Here is a 14,205-nt window from a genome sequence, read left to right as displayed (position 1 = left end):
TTTCTTGCAAAACTATGTCCCCTTGTAAAGCATTAGACTTTATCTGAAGCTCTAAGAAAGTTAGCTATATTTAAAACTCAAGGAGTTATTCCAGGCATAATAGATAACACCAATTAGTATCAACACAACTACTTTAGTCAGGAGCCAAAAGGTTTTGTGCAAAACAGTTAACTTTCAGTATATCATTTTTATGTCTGGGTTCTTCACAACTGAAAAGATCTAAATATTAGAGTGTTAAGAGATTGGCTTAAGGCAACACAGAATAAGGATTATTTCATCCATACCAACATTTAAAATGTCTATTCAGAATGATGTATTTCTTCAATAATACATAGCACAGCATACTGTTTTATAGCAAAATGAATAGCAGATAAAGCATAGAACAAAAATCCTGTCTTCTGAAGTTTACAGTACATCTCAATTTATTCTGAGGTATTTTAGCACATAAGTTGGTGCAGAGAATAAAGTGCTGGGCTTGGAGTCTGAAACATCTAAGGTCAACTCTACCCTCCACATATTTATCAGCTTTGTGGTCCTAGGTGAGACATTCAACTTTTGTTTACTTCAGGTTCCTCATTTATAAAATACCTCCTGAAGTTGTTGTGAGAATTAAATTAAATAATAATTATAAAATGCTTGGCAGAATGCTTAGCTCATAGAAAGCACTAATAAATATAATCACCATCATCAACATCATCATCATCATTAACATCATTTTCATTATATTGAGTGTTAATTTAATCATTCCAAATAAGAACTTCTACATTTTCCAGCACCTTCAACTTTTGAGCCCTGTTTTATGTTGTTTTTCTACAGTAGAATGTGGGATCCTTGAGGGCAGAGACTGACTTTTTTTTTTTTTTTTTTTTGCTTATTCATTCTTGCCCTTGGCCAGAGGACCAAAATAGCATCACATATTGGGGTCAAGTGTATCTGATTGTAGCTGATCAGACCAATACAAGCCCAGAAGCTTTGCCACACGTTGGACACAAATAGACCACATGAATATTTGGAGTGAAATTATCTCTAAATTTGCACATCTCATGTTTCTTTTGAGCCCTAGACATTCTGCTTTGCTCTTTTTTCTTGGAGTTAATTGTTAGACCAAAATTAACAAAATAACAGAGAATCAATTCATATTTTGTTTTCTCTCAGCCTCAGAGGCTGCAGTGAGTACACAATCATTTGCAAACAATTTGTAGCCTTTTCAAGTTAAATAATTTATCATCAGCCTAGTAGTTGATCTTGATATCACTTTCATTCTCATTAAAGTTGTCTGATAACATCACTAAAAACATGCTAAAAAGTGTAGGAGCACTTCCTAGCTATGTGATCCTGGACAAGTCACTTAACCCCAATTGCCTCAGCAAAAAAAAAAAAAAAAAAAAAAAAAAAAAAGGAAGGAGCAAGCACACAGCCCATGTTTCATTTCACTGGTGACTAGAAAAGTGCAATAGTATTGTCTATTTTCCAGAACCTTGGAAAGCATGTCTTCATGAAACTGATGTACAAGACTGATAAACTTTTATAAAGAACTGAATCTTGCCATAATTTTACACAAGCAACTGACAATATCAAAGGTCTTCATTAAATCAGGAACCATTGTGAATGTGCTCCTGAAATTTCTCTTGATGTTATCAAGCAGCAACTACCATATTGACCATTGCTTGACCACTCATGAAACCACATTGCCTGTTGGGTAGATGACTATTATCCAGGTGAAGAATGAGTCTATAAAGGAGAACTTGTCTGTGGCAAGAAAATTGGCAACAATAATTAAGAAAGAGAACACCTTTGTGAATGTCAAAGGACAAATTATTTTCATTTCCTTTATAGAAATAGACAATGAAGACATACTTGAACCCCTGGAAAATAATCTATGTAATACAAAATTTTTCTCTCAGCTTTTGTATGAACAGTAGACCAACTGCCTTTTAAATCTCAGGTGGAATAGCATCAGCATCACATATATTGCCACACAAGAAAACCTTAATAATAGCATGCAAAACCTCTTCTTCAGTTGGAAACTCAGCTAGAGAGGGACTGACTTCAACCTGTGGTACTGTAAATAGCTTCAGTATTGATTGATAACAGTCTGTTGAGAACACTATGGAAGTGTTCATTCAGCCCATCTATACAGGACCATTCTCTTATCAGTAATCAATGTGACTCCATCAGTAGTTGTGATGCACCATAGGTCTTTGGCTCATAAATAGCTTTCAGGACATGATAAAAGTCCTTTGGCTTTTTACCATCAGAATAAGACTGAATTTCATTGCCCTTTTACTGAGCCAAGAATTCTGCAATCCAGCTTCACTTGCATACTTTTGATGAAAAGTAAATGCTGCCTTTTATAAACTGTGAGAGTTTCTCATTTTATGCTTAACAACTTCCGAATTTCCCTATCATTTTTATCAATCCAATTTTGATGTTTCCAAGTGTTCTGGCCCAGATGAGTAAATCTAGTGCTATACACTTAATTTCTGAAGGCTGCCACTCCTTTTCTGCTCCATTGTTCCCAACTATGTGCTAGCTCAGCTGACAAGAAACTCTTCATGCTTGGACAAGTGTTCTAATCTGTAGACTTTAAGTCTTCTGGTTGTTGTTTTGCATTGTCAACACTTTTGTTGAATAAGAATGCTTACCTTGAAGAGGTTAAGTCAATGATTGGTGTAGTACTCAACACTACACCTTTACTTCATTTTCACATCTTTTCTGTTTCTTCTTACAATGGCATAATCTACATGGAACACATACTTAGCAGATTTATGGGCAGGCAAATAACTTATAAATAAAAAAGAGATGGAGAGCAAAATTAGGTGTAAAATGGATTTTTTTTTTCTTTTGCTGAGACAATTGGGGTTAAGTGACTTGCCTAGGGTCACACATTTAGGAAGTATTAAGCATCTCAGGCCACATTTGAACTCAGGTCCCCTTGACATCAGGGCCAGTGCTCTATCCACTGTGCCATCTAGCTGCCCCATTCCTCTTGTAGTTGTTCCCTTTTGCTCTGATATTTATTTCCCAAGATGATTCATAAAGAAATGTGTATTAAAATTAATATATATAACCAGAAAAAAAGCAATAAAATTAAAAAAAAAAAAAGGCTGCTCCGAAGTAGCTAGATAGTATAGTTGGGGCAGCTATATGGTACAGTGCATACAGCACTGGCCCTGGAGTCAGGAAAAGCTGAGTTAAAATGTGACCTCAGACACTTAACACTTCCTAGCTATGTGACTCTGGGCAAGTCATTTAACCCAAAATATATTCAGGGTTAATGTGTGAAACTTGCAAGTTTCAGGGACATATAATTTAACCCCTGCCAAATTATCCCTTAACAAGCATTTATTAAGTGCTTACTATATACCAACCACTGTGCTAAATCCTGAGAATACAAATATAATACAAATACAAATACCAAAATCTCTCCCCCAAGGAGCTTACATTCTAATAGAAGACAACTCAAAAGGAAGCTGAAAACATATCAGTTATGGTCTGTAGGCAGGAGACAAGGGTGTCAAAGACAAAGTTTGGATTGAGTGCAAACTGGAGATGAATGAGACATAACTAATCTGGGCATTCTCCTTAATTGTATATTCTGGAAAGACTCATCTAATCAGAGGGACAGTTTATATGCAGGGTTAGAGGGAATTTCCAAAGTACCAATTTCAGGGTTGGAGTGAGCTTTCATGATGAAGAGGTCTTGGGAGCATAGTAAGGACATCTAGAGTGCATCCTGGAAAAGAATGAGAATGTCTTTTGGGCCACCTAGAGCATAAAAAAAGCTAGATTTCAAGAACTCAGGACCACCTCAGACAAAATATATTCCATTACTGAGTAAATCAACATTTGCTTTTTTTATGGAGAATAGGGGAGCTGAGCCCATCTGATCCAGTACTGTATCCCTCCTAAATATACCTTCTAGTCTACTCTTCTAAGTGACTGGAACAAGAAGAAGTAGCTGGCTATATGTAGTCCAAGGATAAAGCCCGATTTTAAATACAAGTTGAGAACTACTTTTGAGTGTGTGACTTTTTGAAATTTGCTTTAGCAAAGTTTATCTTCCCATTTGTAAAATGAGACTAAATTTTTCTCATGAAAAGTTCAGAAGTTATTTGGGTCAGCAACCAAAGAGAGGGCAACAAGATCTGACTACTGATGGACTTGCCAGTCATGTCTTTGCCTCCTCTACATTTAAATAAGACTCCAATAATGGTGTAGTCCAAGATATGTGCCACTTCTTGAACTCAGAGATCCTTAATTAGCAAGGACATTCGTAATGATAAGTCACTTATCAATTTGCACCTTTATCCTCCCTATACTTGCTCATCTCTTACTTTTAGTTTTCCCCTAAAAGGGTTTAGAAACATTTTCTAAGAAAAGGTTAAAAATTTATTTTGAGAAATTCTGGAGCTTTAAATAGAAGTGATCATTTTATGATATGAAAGGCAAGGCATTTTGTTTGTTTCATTTTTACATTGTGGTAATATGGGGGGGCAGAGAGAGTACCTGGTTCTAATCAGGAGTTTAGAACCTTATTTGAGATTCAGTAGCTGGGCTATTATAAACAATTCACCTCTCCTTTCTAAGCCTCAGTTTTCCCCTTTGTAAGGTGAATATAATTCTTGAAGTATAGACTTCATAGTATCTATCAAAGGACAAATGAGGTAAAAAATATGTAAACAACTTTGTAAACATTAAATGCCTTGTATAAGATCAACAGTTATACAGATAAAGTGAAGTATAGATTTGAAGACAACAGGAAAATCAAGGAAGGACAAGCTCATTATAGGAAGCTAGGTTATGCAGTGGGTAGAGTGTTGGACTTTAAGTCAGGAAGACCTAAGTAAAAACTTTTCAGTTCCTAGCTGAATGAGTCACTTCCCCTTAATTTCTTCACCTGTTAAATGGAAAGAATAATAGCATCTACCTCCCAGGTTGCTGTAAAGATAAAATTATATACTATCTATGAAGTACATGGTTCAAAGCCTATTACCAAAAGACTCGCCTCTTTGTTAGTAAGAGCTGAAGACAAGAGACATCTTGGTCTTCTCGCTTCTAGCTTCCAGTGAGAATGCATATAGCTCCAGATTCTCCTCAGGAGGAAGGAAAAGACTCCGAAAGAAGCTGACATATAGAGAAGCCAGCACCTTGATCATGTCCTTATTACCAATTTACTATCGTATGAACTTGGGGGAGTTTGCCTTTGGGGTGAGATCTGGGAGTCAGTATCTTTTTCTCTCTGTCTCTCCCTGGAGCTGGGATAGTTCTCCTCCAGTGGAAGAGTGTATTCATTCTGCGTATTGTCTGCTTTATTCTCATTAGTGTATTTTGTTCTAGTTAAGGTGTGATAATTGTAGAACTGGCAGTTGGTGGAGGGCAAATCCTTGGATAAATAGCTTGAAGCATTCCTTCCTTGTTAAGGGATAGCAATCTGGAGCTCAACTTTTGTCTGTAAATTATTTCCCTTAGACTACCTATCTACCTACACACACACACACACACACACACACACACACACACACACACACACACACACACGTTTTAATTTTTTTGGTGGGGTGCAGATATAATTCTAGCCTAGCACTCATTCTTTGAGGAAAACAGAATGTCCAGACTGTGGTGCTAATATTCTATTCCCTTTTTGGGTCAGAATCAAACTTTCCTTTGGAGAAGTGTGGGCATAGGAGGCTCTAGAGAAATCTATTCATGTCTATCTTCCTATAAACTACAAGTGGACAGATCTACATGGACATACATAACTTATAGGGTAAATACTTCCCTCTACACACATGTCCCCTACAATTTGCAGTCTTTAAAGTGCTATATAAATGCTTGCTACTGTTATTAGAGGGAAATAAAGCTTTACTGATGCAAATACCACAGATTAATTTTCTATATGATCAAATTAGTCAAATAAGTGTTAAGAATTTTACCTTTTCTATGTAGATAAAATGACTTGCTTTCTTTCCATACTCTTTATTCTGTTGATTTCTACCCCTGTTCATTTTTTTTGCCCCAAGTGTATTCTATTTATAACTTCTATTCAGAATTTAGACTGGAATTTTCTACTGCCTTCTAAATATTTCTATATGAAAATCCCATAAGTACCTTGATCTCTAAATTTTTAAATCTATGCTCATTTCCTCCCAAACCCAACTTTAATTCACTATTGGTCCCATTCAAAATCTTCCCAACTCCATAGGGCCTAACAGGTTATATACCACTGACACAGTTTTTGAAAACCTGGGATTGGATCTACCAATTGGGGATGGGGGGTTTCTGGAGAATTATTAGCAGGTAATAAATGTCATACTTCATCATATTTCAGCATTTTTAAAATGTGATTTTGGAATGATATATATTTTATCTTGCCCATCCATGTGCAATGTAAAATGGAGAGTTATAGAAATTACTAAGAACATTCCAGGTTTCAACCTGTCATCTCTGATCCTAAAGTTACTTTAGTTGTTTGGTTTTATTTGGTGATTGTCATCAAAACTTAAATAAGAATCACTGAGTCAGCAAGAATTTATTAAGTGAATAAAAAATGCCAGGCACTTTGCTAAGTTCTAGGGTGCAAAAAACAAAAACAAAAAAACCCCAACCCACTTAAAAGCCAGCCCTTGCTCCCAAGGAGCTCACAGTCTAAATGGGGAAAATAATATGAAAACAACTGTATACAAACAAAATAAATTGGAAATAATCAACAGAGAATATAGACTGTTATAAACATTGAGAAGCTTTTTCTGGCTCTAGAGACTAGGGGCAGACTAAATTCAGAGTCTACATCTTAAACTCTATCCTTGAGACTATGTTGGACATGCTCTAGCCTTTGGAAGTATAAAGAGAAGATTTTATTTTTAAACTTGTTTTCATTTTGTTATTCCTCGTATTTGTTTGTTTTGTGATTATTTGTCTTATGGGATTTGGTGCTTTTCAATATTACAAGTTTTATAGTACTAAGAATTTAATTAGTGGATATTTTAAACATACTGCATTTCATTTTAGACATCACATTTTACATTGGTAATTTTACAATGGTTCTCCATATGCATCCCATGTGAAGAATCAGGGACTTTTGTAACTTGTACATTGACAAAATTCTCTTATATATGGTCCTCTTCCCAATCACACCAACACAATGGGAATGTGCCACAACATGGCTGAAGCCATGGTTTCCATATGTTATTAAAAGTGTTGAGCTGTTCGGAAACTGGTGTCAGTGTAGCCTGATGATCTTGTATAGCACGTTCTACTTTTTCAATTACTAAATCAAACAAGGGCTCAGTGTCAGGTGAAAGGGGGTGAGTCTCAGAAGGATCCTTTGAGAGATCAAACAACAAAGGTGGGTCATGGTGAGTTACACCCTTTCCAAAACATGGACAAACTCCTCTTCCATAGCAGGCACCAGAACCCTTTGGGTGGAATACTGGGGTCATATAATGTACTTTCCACACTATACCACCTGAAAAAATAAAATACAGAGTTTGAAGCATTCCTGATTCTACAAGTTGTTCTAGTCTGACTCCTGAATTATTTGAACACCTAAAGATTTTCATTCAGATTTTAACACCCAACAAGAAGCAGCATGATAGAGTTGAGAAAAAGTCATTCACGAATCCAGGAAGTTTGTTGTTGTTATTTGTTTTTCCAAACACTTTCTGACCTCTTTTGGGGTTTTATTGCCGGAGATACTAGAGAGGTTTACAATTTCCTTCTCCAGCTCATTTTATAGATGAGCAAACTGAGGCAAACAGGGTTAATGGTTAAGTGACTTGCTCAAGACCACATAGCTATTATGTATCTGAGGCCAAATTTTAACTCAGGGAGCTGAGTCTTTCTGATTCCAGGTCAGGCACTCTAGTCACTATACTATCTAGCTGTCCTAAGTCCAGGAAAATCTGGGTTCAAATCACAGCTCTGATACAATCTCACTACATTATCTTGGGCAATTCACTTAACTTCTCAGTGCTCTAGCTCACTCTCTGAGACTAGCCTGAACAGGTCCATGGAGTTTTCTCACTCAGTAGTTCCCTATATTCAAGAAATTATAGTTCTAACAGAAATGTAAGGATCTCCAGTTTTCCAATTACTTTTGTAAAATTGTAAATATATTCTATTTCTATTGACTTTTTAGAGCTTTGAACAGAAAACACTTTCTACTTACTGTCCTTTTGATGCCAACGAACTGCGTGCAAATATGATAGACAATAATGAAACATGAACTCATGATCTGATTGCTGAACTTCTCCCTGCAGAAGAGGCATCAGGTCTCTGCCGTCAATCACTCTGAGGGAAGAGAGATAAAAGACTAGAAGTGAAGAGCACAGTATGTTCAAACATTTCATCCAATGCAGAAGTATCACATAGTGGGTAAAGTATTGGGCTTGTAGTTAGGAGGATCTGGGTTAAAATCCTCCTTTGGACACTTACTAGTGTCATGACACTTGGCCATTTTTTATTTATTTAGTCCATTTTGTTTCTGTCTCCTTTTCTATAAAATGAGGTGACTGGAGTTCATAATATCTTATATCCTTTCCAGTTCTAAAGCTACAATTACATGAAAATGTTTAGTTTCTTCCTGTAAGGAAAAGAACTATTAAAGATCACTTGTATTTAAGTAGCAAATAACACAAGGTGATACAATCATTTAAGGAAGCAATTCACATAATTTACCTCCAGCACTACTTTTGACTGAAACACACCAGAATAAATGGAGGGAGGGGGAATGGCTTAAATTAATTTATTCTCTGCATATTTCTGAATATAATTCTTGTTTTTTTTTCCTGACTACAAATCATTGGATATTTTCTTCACTAATAAGTGTGTCAGAGTGTGTGTGTGTGTATGTATGCATGTACATGAATGCATGTTTTTTGAGGCAGTCTTTTTACAAGTTTGTATTCCCAGAAACTGTAATGGTATTTTGAAATTGGCTGGCACTTAATGTATATTTGTTGAGTGAAATTACTTTAGCTGAGACATTCTGCTAAATAAATTCTAGTTTCTTCATCTGTAAAAGGTTGTTGACTACGATGGTCTCCTCTGATTAGCAATAATAATAATAGATAGAATTTATCTAGTGCCTAGGAGTTAGATGCTATTATTATCTCCTTTTTATAAATGAGGAAACAGAGGGTAAGTAATTATATAGCTAATGAATGTATAATTCGATTCAGGTTTTCCTGTTCTAATGCAAGGGCTCTTTCCACTATACTATCTTGCTCACTAAAATAATAATTCTATTGCATAATACATCATTTAGATTTAAATTTTATGTATACTAGTGTCTTAATCAGACTCCTTCAGCTCTAAAAATCTCTCATAAATTCAGGCAAATGCAAAATTAGGTATTCATACTTTTTACCTTTCTCTTAAACATTAATTTTGTGTTTTACATGTTTGATATTAAATCATATGAATGCATTTTTTCTTTTAAAATGTTAATAATAGCTTTTTATTTTCAAAATACATGCAAAGATAGTTTTTTGGCATTCACCATTGCAAAACTCCTAATTTTCTTCTTCTCTTCCACTTTCTCCCTCATCTTAACAGCAAGTAATCCATTATAGGTTAAACATGTACAATTCTTTTAAACAGTTTTTCACAAGTTAAAATTAGGATAAGAATTGATATATCTTTTTGTAAGTGATATGAAATTAATTATATATAAAAATGTCTTTACCTATCTTGGGGCACTTCACCCCCTCCCAAATGAGCCACCGTTGGGTAGATATCCATCAGGCTTGTTGGGTCATCAATCACACGACCTGCTGCTAAGACTCCAGGCCACCGCAATATTCCTGGGACCCGAATGCCACCATCCCAGCCTCCCATGCCTTTGCCTCCTTTGTTTAATTTAATAAAATGAAACCCAAGATTAAAAAAATAGAAATGTGACAATGTTTTTGAATAAGATATCTTTCTTCTTTGTGTTAGAGAAACTTTATCATAATTGGTATCTTCTGGAAAGAAGGCATTAAAATATCTTTTTGGGGGATAGGAACTTATTCAAACCACATTTGTCACAAACTTTGTGACAAATGGGAATTTCAATTTCCATTGTTGATTCTCATAACTAAAGACTTAAACATTCTCTTCCCAAGTGCTAACATGACTCATTATTACTCATATTATTAACTAGCTTGTCAATATCTTTCTCATGATTATATTTTATATGTTTGTGCTTGTATCTGAAATAAATATGAAGATTTATGGAGTTTGGGCTCTCTCTCTCTCTCTCTCTCTCTCTCTCTCTCTCTCTCTCTCTCTCAATCTTTTTCTCTCTCTGACAGGATCTTTCAGGATCATATGTAAAATCTCCTATTTGGCCCTTCATAATGTGATCTCTTCCTACCTTTACAATCTTCCAACACTTTATTCTCCTTTAAGTAGTCTGTGATCCAGTGACTCTACCTCCTTGCTATTCCTAGTACAAGATACTACATCTCTCTACTCCATGAACTTAAATCTACTGTTTCCTTTCCTTTCCAAATACTTCTTTCTTTATAGTTTTATATTAATTTTTCTTATAATCCACACATTTCTCTCTATTCTATTTATCTTTTTTCTTATTTTTTCTTTCTTCTTAGTATCTTTATATTCTTAGTATGTTTGTGTATATATCACTCCTTGAATTTTTTCATATATAATGAGTATTCTATTATTTCAGAATCTGTTTGCAATTTATATTGGTAAGTAACAGAAGCTCATAATTACTCTATTTTTGTCATCATTTCTCCAACTGATTGGGGAATAACACTTTAACTTGTTTGTCTCAGAAGATCATCTTTTTAAAAATAAGATATCAAAGTCTAGAAATTTTAAGCTTTTCTTCTTATATAGTGATTTCTAAATTAAGTTCTACATAAAACATTGTAATGAAATAAAAGGAGTTGCCTGTTGTTTCCACTGTCTAAACAAAGATTAACAAATCAGAAAACACCACATCAGGATTCCTTGAACAATTAAACAGATTAGCTTTCTTTGAATCAGGTTACACCTTTTCTCCAAACAGGTTTTCTTCATTCAAATGAGGGAACTTTGGAAAACTGAGCAAGGATTACTCTTCCACAGAAATAAATGTCTGAAAATGAATTAATATGAAAAGGCTCACCTTTATATATTCCATTCCAGCCACCATGCTGTTCACTTCCTATTTGAGACTCTAAGGACCCACCATTGTCAGAAGTAAAATAAACGAGTGTACTTTTGGTCAGACCTTCTTTGTCTAAAGTCTCAAGCACTTCACCTAAGGAGAAGGGTTATATTTTGAGCTGGTTAGACAAAAAGAATATTATGCAGTAAGAAATCCAGTAAAAATATAGTATTTTTAAAATACCAATTAGAAGTAATTTCCAATTTTATAGTCATTTAACTCACCATTCTTATAAATAAGTAACTGATTGTTAAGTCTGTTAAATTTTAGTTGCTTCTGACTTCTTTTGGAAAGCTACCTATATGAAAACTCTGACCTATTTTGCTTCTTAAAATTCAGAAGTCAGTAACTAAAATTTTCTGAAAATAAATCAGATTAGTGTAGACAAAAAGAGAAGAAAAGAATCAAGAAATTAGGGTGCTATTACATATCCTTTTGAGTTGTGGATTCATCTTTATGGAACGTCACTATTGAAAAAATATTTTAATGTTTCCTATTCTCATTTTTGTTTTCATTTAATCTGTAGAAAAGAAAATAATATAACATTAACAAAATTTTGAATTTGGAGCAGCTAATTAGAGGACACAGTGAATAGAGGGCCAGGCCTGGAGCCAGAAAGATTCCATGAATTCAAATCTGGCCTCAGACATTCATTAATTGTATGATCCTGGACAGGTGACTTAACTCTATTTATTCCACATCTGCATTATAAAAGATGGCCACTTTAAAGGAGCAGAAGAAGAGAGGACATGGGCTTCACACTAAATAACAAGGTTTAGTCTCACCTTGAAATACAGATATGTTTACACACTCATCCATTTATTCATTCAATGCAGATTTACTGACTGAGCACAAAGTCATAGAATTCTAGAAGTCTCTTGAAGAGTGGGAAATAGATAATCCAACATGTGTTCTTAATCTAGATGCATTTTAGGGCATCTGTAAAATTGGATTTTATTATTTTTATTAACTTCCAAAATCAATCAATCAATATTTATTAAACACCTACTTTGTGAGAGGTACCATGATAATCATTGGAGAATTTGAGCATTTCCCTTAATTATGAATGAAGACAACAAAAATTATCCCAAGAAGGGGTCCATAGAGTTCATCAGATTGCCAAAGGAGTCTATGATAGAAAAAAATTATAAGACTTCTGTTTTAGACACTCACCAGGCTGACCAAAATCAACTTATTCAGATAATTCTTGAGACAACTAGTATAGGAGAAAGGCATTTTATTGAGAATCAGGAGTGATGTATTTTAGTCTTGATTCTGTCTATAGCAAACTACCTGGATAATCTTGGGGAAACCTTTTCCTGTTTTTGTGTCTCAGTTTCCCCATCTGTAAAGCGAGGATTTTAGACTTCATGCAGTTTCCAACTGGCATAAGAAACTTGTTGATATATATGGGGAATATTATCTTCCTGAAATTAATTCCTCTATTTAATTTCTTATGTGCTCATAAACCCTATACTCTAATATTTATTTGTGTTTCTTTTAAATAAGGGGTAAGGAAAGTTGGACTTCAACTCTCAAGGACTGAAAAGGGTTGGAAACTCCTAGACTAACTGGGCTTAAGGTCCATTTGAACTTTGATATTTTATTGTTCTGAGACCATCATCTCAAGTCATCTAGGCAAGTCAAAGTCCCAAAGGCTGTTTAGGTTGATAAGGTTTAGGGTTCTCCTCTTAGAGAAAAAGCCCTTTTATAGGGATTACCTTGAACAAAAACTTGAGAACTGCTTCAACTTCAAAGGTAAAATTTGCACTTAAATTTGCACCCAGGGAATAGGATGGGTTTCCTACAGCTTTATTACTCAGTGACTATAGACTGCTCCTCTCTTTGATTATTTTACCTTTCCACTAAACTCATTCCTATGTTCCCTAGAGCTCTAAGAAGAAAACTTTCTTATTCAGGAAAAGGAAATGTTTGCTTGTTTTGCTGAAGTAAAAATACCTGCTTTATTTTTAAAAGAGCAGACATTTGTAAAAAGTGAATAGCATAATTTCTACAATATCAGGCCAGTTAGCTGTTAGGAGGTACTGAGCATTTGTGTGTTCAAATCTAATTCATCTGCTCCTACTCAACCTAGAAACAAACTTGTCAGCCTACTCCTAACTACCAAACCAAAACAAGTAAAACCAAACAAACAAACTAAAGCTAAAACAAAACAGATATCCACATCTTCAGGTAGGTTCTTTTTTCTCCACATAGGATAATGGAAATAATTTCTACAGCTGCTCTCAGAGCTCTTCAAACAGATGGCCACTTCTAAGAGGATGAGTCCAACCCCAGACCTTGCTTACGAGAAAAAAAAATATTGTAAGTGGGAACAGAAAGGAGCCATAATACCTACTCAGAAGTCCTGAAAATGCTTTATGTTTAGTTAGATTAATAAAACATTTATTAAGCATTTATGCATCAGATACTGTGCTAAATGCTGCAACTGCAAATAAAGGCAAACAAGAATGTGCCTGTCCTCAAGGTGAAGAAGTGTGAAAAAATAGCAAATTTCTGAGAAATTGAATGAAAATGAGAAGTTAGCTGGCCTAGGGAATATGACACAAACACTAGCCAACAGCAGTAACATTATAAGAATGGGGGCTCTAGCCAATAAAGGAGAGCTCAGTCCATCCAGCTTATCCCTAGAACTTTGAGGACAATATATATTCCATCTTCCTCTGGTACAACAAAGTCAGAACATGTTCACTAAACCATCAAAAAACATTAACATTTCTTTAAAAGAGGATTATATGTGAAGCAATGAATCTATTATACATAATTTTAAACAACAGCAAAAACAACAGCAACAACTACTACTATTTTACGAAGTAACATTATATTTGTATATTTTAATATATATGTCATCATAGTATATTTATACTACATGTTATATATTCATTATAATAGATATATATACATTATGTAACCATATTATGATAAAGCATGTTTATATACTTGTCAATGTCATATTTATGACACAAATGTCATACATGCTCAATTTAGTCATATATGTATAAAGCCTAAAATCTAATTTCAAC

General features: G+C 34.6%; 1 protein-coding gene across 5 annotated transcripts in view; it reads right to left on the bottom strand.

The window, feature by feature from the left end:
* Positions 1–6,513: 6,513 nt before the first annotated feature.
* Positions 6,514–14,205, bottom strand: part of LOC141561104 (arylsulfatase L-like) — a 31,725-nt gene continuing 24,033 nt past the window's right edge. For all 5 annotated transcript variants that reach the window (XM_074300206.1, XM_074300208.1, XM_074300209.1 and 2 more), the window contains 4 exons: positions 11,120–11,254; positions 9,689–9,851; positions 8,171–8,292; positions 6,514–7,468 (listed from right to left, as the gene is read on the bottom strand). In XM_074300206.1, the coding sequence (XP_074156307.1) occupies positions 7,110–7,468; positions 8,171–8,292; positions 9,689–9,851; positions 11,120–11,254 (779 nt within the window). In that variant the 3' untranslated portion in view covers positions 6,514–7,109. The remainder of the gene's footprint in view (positions 7,469–8,170; positions 8,293–9,688; positions 9,852–11,119; positions 11,255–14,205) is intronic.

Source organism: Sminthopsis crassicaudata, chromosome 3, assembly GCF_048593235.1.
Source record: "Sminthopsis crassicaudata isolate SCR6 chromosome 3, ASM4859323v1, whole genome shotgun sequence".
Classification (NCBI taxonomy): Eukaryota; Metazoa; Chordata; class Mammalia; order Dasyuromorphia; family Dasyuridae; genus Sminthopsis; species Sminthopsis crassicaudata.
The sequence above is the reverse complement of the archived record's forward strand: the minus strand, read 5'-3'. Positions and strand labels throughout refer to the sequence as shown.